Source organism: Castanea sativa, chromosome 1 (genome assembly GCF_040712315.1).
Source record: "Castanea sativa cultivar Marrone di Chiusa Pesio chromosome 1, ASM4071231v1".
NCBI classification, from domain to species: Eukaryota; Viridiplantae; Streptophyta; class Magnoliopsida; order Fagales; family Fagaceae; genus Castanea; species Castanea sativa.
Window position 1 is genome coordinate 13,801,681 of NC_134013.1, and position 14,059 is coordinate 13,815,739.

Below are 14,059 nucleotides of genomic sequence, written 5' to 3' on the forward strand. Positions count from 1 at the left end.
TATGCATAGAACTCAACATTGCTAATGTCGAGTTCCACTTGTAACTTGATTTTGTTAAAATCGAGTTTCAAAACAAGAACGTGGACCTAAATAGTTTTAAAACAAGGACATATTGTTGTTATTTTTGCAAAATAAGGGCAAAAGCCCAATATCCCCGGGATGCGCGTCCATCATGCAGAAATTCACAAAATAAAATTTTCAAATTGTGTTACAACACAACAAATTATCACAAAATTTTCACAACAATTGAGGTATTAAATCTTTTATATGTCAAAATAAAATTAATAAAATATTATACTAGGATTGACCATAACTAAAAACAAAAAATATTGTGAAAATATTGTCAATTTTACTGTATTTCCAAACTTTTTAAATTAGTGCTATTTTTCTTTGGAAAAAATAGTGATATTTATACAATATTTTCATAACAATTTCATAATAAAGTTTACGCAATAAATTGTTATTGGTTTTCATCTGAATCTACCAGTGACATTAATTTTTTTTATCTACCATTAACCAAAATGAAAAACTAATGAAAAAAAGATAGGAAGATCCAATAAGAAATTAAAAGATGAAAAAAAATACGAAGGTTTGTAAACCAAACAAATAAGGAGAAATAAGAGAACGTAATCAATTTTCTTCTTCAACTCTTTAACCTTTATTTATTCTACTATACGAGGCTAGAGGTGTGCAACCAACTCCTTGATCCGCCAAAATTGATCCACCTAACTTGACCCACCTATGTTTAATATATATTTAAAAAATATATTATATAATTTTATTATTTATTCTTTTGTTTATCAACCGAGTTAGGATAGAGCTATGTGATTGATGTTGTTGGTGTTGTTTATCAACCGAGTTAGGATAGAGCTATATTATAGGTTATAAATTTGCATTTATTTGTATTGGTGTTGCTTAAATGCTCAAATTATTATTATTTTTTTAAATTCCAACCTGATCTAGGTGAGCTAAGTTGGATTAGATCCTTTTTCGACCCGATTATGGTGGGCCGAATTGAAAATACTCCTCAACTTGACATATTCACACCCTTATACGAGGCAATGGTCATGAGGCATGAGATAGTGGGGAGTGGGGACTGAAGCAAATTATTAATTTAGATTGAATTGTTTATGCTATGGGTACACCAAAAAGAGAGAGGTCAAAATAATAAAAAAAATCAAATGGTTTTCGCAAAATGATACTTAGATGAGCTTTACATCCACATTTTAAAGACTTCCTATTTCATTGTTTCTTAGATGGAGCCACTATTTTTAGTGGTTGTTTACCTTGTCGATGACAAAAGAAATCACATCTTACTATTTCTCCTTTTTTTTTTCTTAGTACAACATTTTCGAATTGTAAAACCATATCGATTTGCATAATTTTTATAGAAAATGAAAGTTTCTTCTTCACTAGGAAAACATTGACCAACAAAAGGCTCAAACTCATTTTTTATTGAATTTATATCTTCATGTTCTTCAATAACTCCCATTTCATTGATTGAACATTGATTCCAATCAACTATTTCATCTCTATAAATATTATTATTTTTTCCATCATTTGGAAGCTCATTTAATTCAAAACAATTCTTTGAAACACTTCCACGAACCTCATTTGCAATCAAATCATCATCAACTTGTGCTATATTAAAAAAAAAAATCAACATCATATTATATAATATATGAATTATATATTACAAGTAAAATGACAAAAATAATACCTTCTTGAGACAACTATTTATGTCAAAAATAATTTATTGGACCAAATTAACGAGTCTTACTTGCATCTACATTGTCATCCATTAGTGCTATATTAAAACAAGAGTTTAAAATATAAGCATCATATTCTATGATAATGAGATGTAAATTTACAAATAAAATAAAATTATATTACCTTCTTGAAGAGGTTCATTTAAGTCAAAACAATTTTTTAGAGCAAAGTAGTGAGTCTCACTTGCAACTACACTCCCATTCATTGGTGCTATAATACATGTATTAGAAATAAAAATTAACATCATATTAATTTTGTGCTATATTAAAACAAGAGTTTAAAAATGTTATAAGATAAATGAAATGTAAATTACAAATAAAATAAAATTATAATATCTTCTGGAAGTGGTTTATTTAAGTCAAAGCAATCTTTTGGAGCAAAGTATTGAGTCTCACTTGCAACTACATTCCCATCCATTAGTGTTACAATATACATGTATCAAAAATAAAAATTAACATCATATTAATTTTAACCTATTTTAAAAAAATAACTATGAACCAAATAAAATACAATAGTGGTACCTTGTTTTAATTATTTCTCAATTCTTCATTGACATTTTTTCATCCCTTCTTTTCTTTGATATTGGTAAAAGCCTAAAAGGGAAGAAATTGAGTTTGATATTGGTAAAGTGAAAAAAAAGTGGATATATAGTAAAATAGTGGTAAAATAAAATTTGGTGGAAAATAAAAAGTGAGGTGAAGGGAAATCTGTGAAGAGGTCAATTTTGTTCAAAGGAGAAAATACCCCTGTGGCTAGCTGTGTCTTCTTTAAGGGGCAATTCTATCCAATATTTTTTTTGCCAGCTAGCGTGGTGCTTTTTTTCTCTTATTTACTCAATTTTTTATTAATGTGGCCCCTATGGCAAATCTTAACAAGCCTTAACCTAATTACTTTAATACAACACCACATTTTTTTTTAATATAAAACTGGGAGTTATTTTTTTAATAAATATGATAATATTTAAATTTAGACATTCAATATCCCATAATAATTGCTTTTTCATCAAATCGAGATGGTATTTGATTTCTTTATGGAATTGGCGGAATTCACTCTCACTTTTTTGTTGTTGTTGTTGTTGTTGTTGTTGTGAGAAATGACTTTTCCGATTACATTAACCGAAACCCACTCAAAATTGAGGATGAATTATTAGGTATGTCTAACCCACTCTCACGTGAGGAGGTCCACCGGCAAGCAGACCTAATTATTCCCTTGCTTAAACTTTAAAGCCTTTTGTATGTGACATAAACTTTGTTTAGGATGGCTTATATAAATCAGGACACAAATTGTCATGCATCATCTTACTAATAAAATGATTTCCACTATTGTTTTGTTAAAGAGGGTGGGTTCACTTATCCACCAAAAAAAAAAAAAGAGGGTGGGTGCGTCGGCGTCCTCGAGTTTCAAAGGGGTTGAATTTTATTATCATTTCAATTTTAACGTTTCCAACTTTTGACAAAAAATTATAAAAATATAAATCTTTTGGACTTAAGTTATATCCCTCTAATAATAAATAACTTATAGGCATGTCCAAAGTGATAGACACTCTAATTTTTATCCACTACTTTTTTTTACACCAATTTATGGTATGTTTTATGGAATAAAGTAATAGATTATTATTAGGGTATTGGTTTAAGAAATATTTTTTAAAATTTTTTATAGAAAAAAAGTAATTAATTCTTTTAGCACCTTTAAATATTTCCCATAAAAGTTCAAATCATTTCTAATAAAATGATAAATTAATAAAGAAAAATGTTAGTATAAACTAATTTACAAACATTTTACAAACCACTAAAGTGGCATGGTACATGTCAGCTACAAATAATGAGCTGCACTAAATGGTCAAATTTTAAGAATAAAAATTCATTATAATTTTTAATTAAACCAAAAACTTAAAAGACCCAATTTATGGTGACTATTCATCTCCTCCCTCATTTCACTGTTTGCCAGCTCATCTTAGAAGCCTAAAAAGAAAAAAAGAAAAAGAAAAAGAAAAAAAAGGCCAAAACAGAAGCTCAGCTCGACAGAAAAGTTACACAATCTCTCAAAGGTCAAAACCCATGAACACGCGAGCTCGCTTTGGTCTCTACAGGGACAGAACCAGGATTCATACCCGAAGGAGGTCAAAGCTTAAAACAAAAAAACAAAAAAATTTATGAAAATAAAAATTAACATCTATTTCATATTCAACAAAATACTACATACAAAATAAGTATTTCTTAAACATTTCATATTATAAAACACATCAACAAAGTATAATATACAAAATAAGAAACTCTTATTTTGTGCACGATTTTTGTTTAGTCTATATTTATTTTTTTATTTTGTTTTTGTAGTTAAAGGGGCATGAATTTTATTTATTTATTTCTTTTCTTGTAGGTCAATATCTAAATATTTTAGAGAGGTAGAGACAAATATATATATTTTATTTAAGGGCAAACTTAATTTTTTGTATACCAAATTTTTTTTTTAATGTGGGGGTAGGGGGGGGAGGCATGGCCCCCTCTGCCGTACTGTAGGTCTGCCTGTGGCTATATATATGAAAGCATGCATGAATATCCTATGGATATTTACATGCGAAAACAAAATCAAAGAAAAGAAAGACACTTGCGTCAATTACAGCGGAAAATAAGATCAAGTTTTTAGCCAATGAAATCAAAGAATTTTTTTTTAATTTTAGCGGCGCCAGGGGGGGGGGGGGGGGGGGGCCCCATGGCGCCCCTCTGCCCTATTGTAGGTCCGCTCCTGGGTCTCTACAACCATTGTGTTAAGAGCTTTAGCCCCTGCCTTTTCTATTCGCTTTTACTTCTTGAACCTAAGCGCAGTTTGATGCATTTAGGGACCTAAAACTGAATTGAGGTCTTTTATATGATTAAAAAAATATATTACTTAAACTTTATTATCTTATTTTAGATGTAAAATTACTAATTAATTGCGTATAAATTTTTTTTTAAGAAAGTCTATTGACGAAAAATTTGATAAAATTCTCCACACTGGTTGCTGTAGCAGAATGATAGTGGTAAGTATAAAATGTGATATTAATGGTAGACCTAAATGAGGACCAGTAAAAATTTGCCACCTCAACTTTTGTGAATTTGTTGTGTATTGCCTTTTTTTTTTTTTTTTTTTTACATTTACAATAAAATCTAAGTGTTAAGTTATTACTGATTTTAATTTAAACTCACTACTAAAATTACTTTTTTACTCACCAATAATAACCAGTTTCAGCTTTCTATTTAGGATTTATTGTGAAAAATATTGTGGATGTAACATTTCTTTCTTTCTCCCTCATTTAATAAAAAATATTATTTTATTCATCGACTAATATTTGTGCCAAATTAATACTATTACAATAAAAGAAATAACCATAATTATTAAAGTTTGAGGGCTTTTTTCTACTTGGAAGCCTTAAGTAATCATCTCATTTGCCTATGCTATAAAGCCGGCCTTGCCTAAACCATAAAAAAACACCTCCCCAAACTCTCAACAACGTTTGTTTCCACCCATAGCTATTCTCTCACCCCTTTGATCCTTCCAAACACAAATTCAATATTCTTTTAAAAACGTTTTCATATATTCATTCATCCTTTTAGGTAGTGGCTAACATTTGTAAATTATTAATGGATGTTCTTTCAGGTCTTTTGGAGGCCATATACCCATTGTAAAGATTTGTAAATTAGTCTATGATTATAATATTACTTATTAATAAATGTTCTAAGAGTATTAGTTAATTAGACTATTTTTTTTTCATGAAAAAGGTTAACATATGTCCATGGACATTGGTTTAGGGAATATTTTTTAAATTTTTTTATAAAAATATAATAAACAATTAACTTTTTAAATATTTTTTTATATTTCTCAAAAAAATATTAAAACTTTTTAAAAATAAATAATTAAAAAATTGCCTAAGAAACCATTTTTTTCATTACTCTCAATCAATCATTTTAAAACATTATAAAATTAGATATTTTAGTAGTATTATTGAATAAATAACGGCTTAGATGGAAAGTTCCTATCAATAAAGTCGCATTCATTAGCCAGTTGAGTCAAGGCGGCACAGTTTCAACTTTCAAGACTAGTTCGTGGCTTTCTTTACTTATCTTAAAAAAAGGGGCTTTCTTTACTTATCTTACATAAAAAAAGAAAAAAAATACTAATCGGTTAATTTTGACTTTTTTTTTTTAATTTTATTTATAAAAATAATATTAAAACTTTCATCGAATTGATTATTAACTGTTACCTAAAGTGTTAACCTTTAAAAAAACAAAAAACCTTTAAAAACAAAAAACAAAAAACAAAAAGGTTGGACATTTTAGAATCCCTTTCCGTTATATTTTTCTGACTTTCGTATATTTCAAAAAGAAAAATACTAGGAGTAACACACCTTAGAATATTGTGTAATAGCATAATAGAGTGTGTTTAATAAATATAGTACTGTTTTCTCAAAAAAATAAAATAAAATAATACTGTTCTTTTGAAATTGGGACCAGTGCCAACCATTCCGAGGACCTAGTCCCACGTTGTAAGAGAGAACAAGCCAGCGAGAGAGAGAGAGATAGACTATGTGCAGTTTCGGCCGCCATGGATGAGAAATCTTCAAGTGAAACCAGAGGGAACTCCATTCGATGCAGAGGTGTGTAAAAACTCTCTTGTTTTTTTTACCGTGTGTTGCTTCTCTAGGAATAAGTGTCTGAAAGTGATTTATTACTGTTGTTGTTGTTGTTGTTGTTTTTTGTGTTGAATTGTTGTAGCTGCGGTTAGTCGCAAACCAGGTGAGCCACTAGTGCTAGAGGAGGTCATGGTTGCACCTCCGATGCCTCATGAGGTTCGGATTCGAATCATATGCACCTCTCTCTGCCACAGTGATATCACTTTCTGGAAATTGAAGGTTTAACCATACTCACTCTGAAAACTCTCTCATACTTTTATTTCTACTTTCATAACTTCTTCAAATTTGGTTCATAAAATATATGCCAATTTTTGTTTTATGTTTGAAGGATTTTCCTGGAATTTTTCCAAGGATTCTCGGTCACGAGGCTATCGGGTTAGTCTTACATTCTTTCTTGTCCATTTATTTTTGTGTTTTCGCGTGGTGCATAATGTCTTGGAGTTTCTCGCGATGATGTGCCTTGTGATTACTGATTTTTCCTATGCTTAAATTCTTAATCCTTTATTTATTTTTTAATAATATTTTGGATGGTTATAACTTACAACTTCTTGGGGATAGGAATTTGAATTTGGCTATACTGAATCCTATTATTGAGAAGACATCTTTCGTGGGAAAGGAAAGTGGGAATGGAAAGTGTCAGCGTGCAACTAGAGACTGCATATAGTTAGGTATTTAAAAAAGTCTACCTTTGTTATATATAAAAAAAAAAAAGTATCATTTGTGACTTCTAAATAATTGGGCAACAATCAACCTAGGATTGTAGATAACTGGTATTAGTGGTGCTAAAAAGCTATATTGCTATTTTTAGCACCACTAAATACCAAAAACCATTATTTTTTGCTCTACAGTTACCGTGCGTAGCTACTTTTAGCTGTGCATTGAGCTCATATGTAAAAAAAAAAAAAAAAAAATTGTTGTTCACACTACTTTTAATAAAGTATCTCTTTTGATTGTGTTTACACCGCTTTTTAATGAATTTTTTATATTATTTTAGTCAAATAGCTAGAAATATAGATCTATTGATGTATTGATGTTGGGTGTATTGTAAATTGAGAATATAAAATAAATAAAGTAGCTTTTTGTGGAGCCATATTGCTAAATTTATGGCTCTACCAATGTAGATGCTTTGCAACTTATCTACACTAGGAAAAGTGCGTATCAAGAATACAAATTCTCTTTCTTACATTTTTGTGTTCCGCTTTATATTTCACAAATTATAACTTTGTCTTTTATATATATATGACTTTTCTCATAAAATAACCAAACTTAAATATGAAAAAAAAAAATAAAAACATGACATAGATGGAATATAGAGTATGATAGAAGATTTGTATGGTGATAGATGGGGTAACTAATGAATGTGATCTATGTCACTTTAAGAATTAATAATTTTTTTTAAAGAAAGGATAAGATGAACAAATACTTGAATTACCTTTATATGATTGGTGATATGTCAATTTGTAAAGTTTATTTAGTAAAATTTTTGCAATATTTCAAAAATGACAAAGTTTAGCTATAAAATTGGTTGTAGTCTTAGGCCGCAACCTTACTCAATATCTTTTTATTGGAGGTAAATTTTGACAAATCTACCATTGAATTACATTTTCTTCTTTTATCCTTCACGCATGCAAAATTTCTAGAAAATTAAAGATCAATAGCTATGTCATCAATAAATTGTTTAAATTGCGTGATTTTGTTATTTAAAATTATGCATAAAATATAAGTTTATAGATCATATAGTGAATAATATCTAATTGACACAAAATTTGACATATGCTTTAAGAGTGTATAGAACATACAACTCAACGATTAGATTTTCAAAATATGCAATAATTTTTATTTTATTGAGTAAGGTTGTAGTCTTAGGCTCAGGCTGCAATTAAATTTGTAGCTAAATTTTGTTCTTCTAAAAATCACTCTTTAAAACGACTACTTTAATCACTGGATGATGTATCTAACTTAAAAACTAACTTGTCATCACTTCGTTAAACATTGTTACTTATTAGGAGAATTAGAGTTCAAATCCCTTCTTATTGTTGGAACTATCAATTTTTTAAAATCAAAAATCAAAATTTTTTTTTATTATAAATTTTATAAAAAAGGTGCATCGTTTGTCACACAATGTGATTTATTTTTTATTTCTAAATCTGATAATTATGGTAATTATTAATAGACATTTATTATGATTGTATTTATATATAAAACTTTCTATTCCACCGTTAATAGAAAAAAAATCGACGTAACAAGATTTTAATAGAGGGTTTAAATATAAAATAAAATATAAACTCAAGTAAAAATTGTAACATTTCAAAAGTTTATGCGGTAAAATATTATGGGTTAACTAAAAATAAAAAATCTTTGGTTTTATATATATTATAGATTATAGATAAGAAACCTGTGCACTTTTTCCTAGCCTCACCTTTAAAAAGGCTCTCAAAAGATTAGATTAAGTGTACGTTTGGATACCGCTTATTTTGCTGAAAATTGAAAACAATAAAAAAATATTTTCCAGTTATTGTTCATTACTGTTCACTACTATTAGCACTGTTCATTTGCCTATTTGCACTGTTCATGTCTCATGAACAGTGCAAGAGGCACTGAGCTGAGAAAAAAAAAGGCAAAATATTTTATTGTGAGTTTATCAAAAAATCATTAACAATCAATTTCTCCCAATAATTTGAGATTTTAATTTTTATAAATTAATCTCCCATGTGGTAGATTATGTTATGTAAAGTTACAATAATATTTTAATAGGTTACATTTTATTGTTCTATGCTTTAAAAATTTTATTTTGTTCTTGTTATATATTAAATTTTCATAGTGCAGTTACTGTTTCTTTTATTTGTAGATATTTTTAAAATTATAAATATCTAAAAATATCTACCAAAAAATGTTAATTTGTTTGAAAAACCTAAAAGAGAGAAGAATAAATAATCTAATTGAATCTTAAATAAAATCTCTTGTTAAATTTATTACAAGCAAATATAAAAATTACAACCAAAAGTTAAGATTAAACCGAAAATTAAGATTAAAATCTTAAAAAAGAACTAGAATTTCATAAAAAAGAGTTAGAAGATAACAAAATAATACAATAAAAATAACAATGAAAATTATCATAATAATGTGCAACACTTAATGAACTTTATATAAGTTTTAGCCATCAAGAAGATATACATTTCTCTTTTGCATCTTAATGGATTGAAAATTATCACAACAAGATAAAAACTAAATGTAAAAACTTAATTAGTAATTTTGTATCTCAAAAGGCAACAATAGTGGTTTTTAAATAAAAGAAAAATGTATGATATAGAAACTTAAATAAATCTGATTTAATTGATTATTAAATATATATATAAAAATCCATGTTAATTTATCAGCTTAGGGCTCAAACTATATTGAACTCAACCTATCCAAGGACAATTAAATTCAATTATGTAGTTCATTGATCAATACAACGACATGATTAAATTTAATTAGAAATATAAGGTACAACACTTAAGGAACTTTATTTTAGTTTTTGCCCACAAGAATAAATACAGTTCTCTTTTGCATCTTGATGGATTGCTAGATCAGCCTGCGATTTAGTATGAGTTCACTGATAATTGATTTCTACTATGCCTTAAGCATGGCCCTGGTCAAGCTATTTGCATGATGTATCATTTCACAAATCATTTACATACTTCCAATCAGAATTCTTTCATCTTTTCTTGTTTTAGTGTCACTACATTTTTGATGTCCTGAAATTTCACTGCTTTGATAAAGTTGAGGGAGTGCGGCATAACTGGTACTGGTAGGGTGATCAGAATAGCTCTTTTGCAGATAATGGTCTTATTGGCATTTGCATCAGACTAAATCACCTTAATTGATGTAATCTCATTTTGTTGGCTGTTGATCTAACACTGAGATATTTTTCTTACAGTATCCTAATCTTGCCATTTCTATGTTTAAGCATTACTGATCGTGCACATGCACTAGATGGCATAGAGCTATCATATTGTCAGGGCTTATTCAGAGTTCAGGCATTAAAGTTGAGAGAGCTTATTATATTCCACCACTTTTTATATGCTGTAGGGTTGTTGAAAGTGTGGGAGAAGATGTAGATGAAGTAAGTGAAGGAGATACTGTCATCCCTACGTTCATGCCAGATTGTGGAGATTGTGTTGATTGCAGATCAAAAAAGAGCAACCTATGTTCAAAACTCCCTTTCAAGGTATCTCCATGGATGCCTAGACATGAGACCAGCAGATTCACTGACCTCAAAGGAGAGGTTTTATATCATTTTCTATTTGTCTCAAGCTTTAGTGAGTATACAGTGGTAGACGTTGCCCATGTAACAAAAATTGATCCCTCAATCGCTCCAAACAGGGCATGCCTCCTTAGCTGCGGAGTATCAACAGGTAATTGATCATGTACTTTGTTATAAATGGAAGTGTCACTTGAATTGACACAAATTAACTTGAACAAATTGAACATTCATTGTGAATTAATTATTCAACCATTATATTTAAAAACTCATAGTTTGGAAAACATATACGCCCAAAAGCTCAACTTGTTGAAGGTTGGCCTTTGACATGACAATAACCTCTATTATATTTGGGTTTTTAGGGGTTGGTGCTGCTTGGAGAACAGCGGATGTGGAGAAAGGATCAACTGTTGTTATTTTTGGGCTGGGGTCTATTGGATTAGCTGTATGATCTTGCAGAACTTTGTATAAATATTGTTTTTCTCCTTCCTTGCGTTTATATTTGAGAGGCTGCAGAGAAAAGCTCATGCCTGTCTGTTTTCTAGGTTGCAGAGGGAGCTAGACTTTGTGGAGCTACAAAAATTATTGGTGTAGATCTGAACCCAGATAAATTTGAAACTGGTAAGTACTTTTTATTGGGGTACAGTGACACAGAAATCTGAAATCATCTTTTGATGAAGTAAGGGGCATCACTTTCTTATAGAGAATATACCTCATTTGATCTGCTCAATATGAGGTTTTCTGTATTTCCTGTCAGGTTAACTTTGTTTGATGCAACCGTGTAAAAAGTCTTATGTCATTCTCATGTTATGAGTGAGCTTTGCATGGGTTCTGGATGATATTGTTCTTGTTAATACAGGAAAAAAATTTGGAGTCACAGACTTTGTCAATTCTGGAAACTGTGGAGACAAATCCGTGAGCCAGGTCTTCTCTTGAACTATATGATAGTTGTTTGATGACTCTATTGTTAAGTTTTACACTTCTATTCATCATTAATATTGAGATAAACTCTTCTTGCTCTGCAAGTAGATAGGCTTTTGTTAGTTTGAGCATGCTGAAGAATGTCTTGTACTGTCGAGTTATTAATGCTTTATGTATCTGTGAGAAATTGAGCTTTCTTATACTCTTATGATATTATTCATAGGGTTGAACTTGATATGAGAATCAGAGATGATTAATATTTGGTTCATCTGATTCTGATAGCAAAGGAAGAAGTGTCTATAATGAAGCACAAGAGGTGCAGTATGTTTTGTATCATCATTCACAAACAATTAAATTTAATCCGTTGCAGTTTGTTTTATCTCATTGAACAGGTAATCAATGAGATGACAGATGGGGGTGCGGACTATTGCTTTGAATGTGTTGGAATGGCATCGTTGGTGCATGAAGCATATGCTTGTTGCCGAAAGGTCTCTCTCTCTCTCGCTCTCATTACTAACAGAACTTTTGTTGGATGTCTTCTCCAAATCTCTTTTGAGTTAGAGGATGCCTCTCTGCATTTTAGAGATTCTATGTGGTCTGTCGGCTTTACTTGACTTGAGTTATGGCATAGTTTATCAAATCTAGTCCCAGCATTGCACCTTTCAACCATATATCAAGAGGAAACAAGGCAGCTCTAGTGGTGCCTTAAAAATTGACCTTATATCAATTTGTAAGAAATTAAGTCATGGCTTGATGACCAGACAGACTAAAGCTTGGTGAATTTGAGCACATTTGAAGTTATTGATTTGATGTTTTGAAGAGAGATTTTTAGCAAAATAACATGCAGTAGATTGGAACCATGCAATTGGTTTATTGATTGTTGTAGCACATACCCGTTTCCCTTCCTGTTCATTTTTCTTCAAGTTTCAGATATGCTTGTTGTGTGCCTGTTTTTATGCTATCATGCGCGAATGAGTAATTTGTGATATAATCTTATTTCTGTTTGCCAGGGTTGGGGAAAAACAATTGTGTTAGGAGTGGACAGGCCGGGGGCAAAATTGAGCCTCAGCTCTTTTGAGGTCCTTCACAGTGGGAAAAGTCTCATGGGATCCTTATTTGGAGGACTCAAAGCTAAATCTGATATTCCCATCCTCCTTAAAAAATACTTAGACAAGGTAATTTAACAGTTGCTATGATTTTCTTTAGTTGCAAATCTTTGATAACGGTAATTATCTTGTAAAGCATTCTTCAATTTAATCTTGTGGTGCATGTGTTTCCCCTTGCGCCATTACTATCTCTGCAGTGCATGATCAAAAACTTTTGTCTGTATGATAACAAGGTCTGGCCACCTGCCTGTATCTGAGGTGGTATTAGCAAAAATAATCAGTAGATGATTTTATTTTCTTCTTTCTTTCATTTAATTACTATCAGGAACTCCAGCTGGATGAATTTGTAACGCACGAGGTAAGATTTGACGATATCAACAAAGCTTTTGATTTACTCATTGAAGGAAACTGTCTTCGATGTGTAATTTGGATGGACAAACAAGCAAGCTCCTAGTTTGGGAATCGCTGGGCTTTCACAAGCAACTGGTTTTTATTTTCAGCTAGTTCCATATTGTATTGTAATCCCATCACCATGGAAGTTTCAGTGTTTGATCAAATAATATGTCTTAACATATGTATTTTATACTTTAATGATTAAACAGCTCTTTCAATTTTCTGTAAGAATGTTACACTATGACACACTAAGTCCATCCTCATGCAAAAATGAAAAATGCACAAGATGCCCTGGTGAGGTTTTTGTTGGGTGAGTCCTTTGTTTTCTTTAACCCTGTAAAGCAACTAGCTTCCTTTGGTGTTTTCACATCATGCTTTGCTAATTCATATCTTATAAGCTACTATCATCTAATTTCCATTTAGTATGCAAAGAGAAATCATCACCACTGTTGATTGGAATCCACTGTTCCCTATGTAGCATCACTTGCACTGCGAAAGTACAATGTGCCTCTTGTCAATTGGGTTCCATGGAACATTCCTTAAGCTGACAAAACCATACCATTAGTTTGACACAACTATGCCATGAAACCATTCTATTACTACAAAATGGTAAAGTAAAATACCATTCGATTTAACAAAGTTACTGTCATGCATAACCCTTTTAGTGCTTGCCTAAAGTGAGAAAAGTTAGAAAATTAAAATGTAAGGAATAGGTAAGCATGCAACATGGTGAAACAAACCTATTGTTAGATTTAACATAAATGTGTTATGAGACTCTGTCATAGTGTAACATGAAAAAAATGTAATAAAACTGTAGAGTTACTACTTATTGTGACTAAATTTTTTATTAATGAACGTGACAATGTTACTATCATTTGTGACTATTATTGTTTGCCCAGGGTGAGCAGTTTTTTTTTTCACCAAAACAAAAGGTGTACAATTGTTTTTTTAAATTAAACA

At 30.4% G+C, this 14,059-nt stretch overlaps 1 protein-coding gene across 1 annotated transcript; it reads left to right on the forward strand.

The window, feature by feature from the left end:
* The first annotated feature begins 6,224 nt into the window (after positions 1-6,224).
* On the forward strand, positions 6,225-13,413 carry LOC142621590 (alcohol dehydrogenase-like 7). The gene is made up of 10 exons (XM_075794918.1): positions 6,225-6,400; positions 6,519-6,655; positions 6,765-6,811; positions 10,508-10,833; positions 11,042-11,124; positions 11,225-11,300; positions 11,539-11,603; positions 11,993-12,088; positions 12,611-12,775; positions 13,032-13,413. The coding sequence occupies exons 1-10, from the start codon at positions 6,349-6,351 to the stop codon at positions 13,158-13,160; spliced, it is 1,176 nt and encodes a 391-aa protein (XP_075651033.1). The 5' UTR covers positions 6,225-6,348; the 3' UTR covers positions 13,161-13,413.
* Positions 13,414-14,059: the final 646 nt, after the last annotated feature.

Bases quoted from the DNA above. Each gene is read 5' to 3' on its own strand.
- LOC142621590 (XM_075794918.1), top strand. From the start codon at position 6,349: ATGGATGAGAAATCTTCAAGTGAAACCAGAGGGAACTCCATTCGATGC. The intron at 11,301-11,538 runs GTAAGTACTTTT...TTGTTAATACAG, and splicing joins CCCAGATAAATTTGAAACTG to GAAAAAAATTTGGAGTCACA. The intron at 11,604-11,992 runs GTCTTCTCTTGA...CTCATTGAACAG, and splicing joins GAGACAAATCCGTGAGCCAG to GTAATCAATGAGATGACAGA.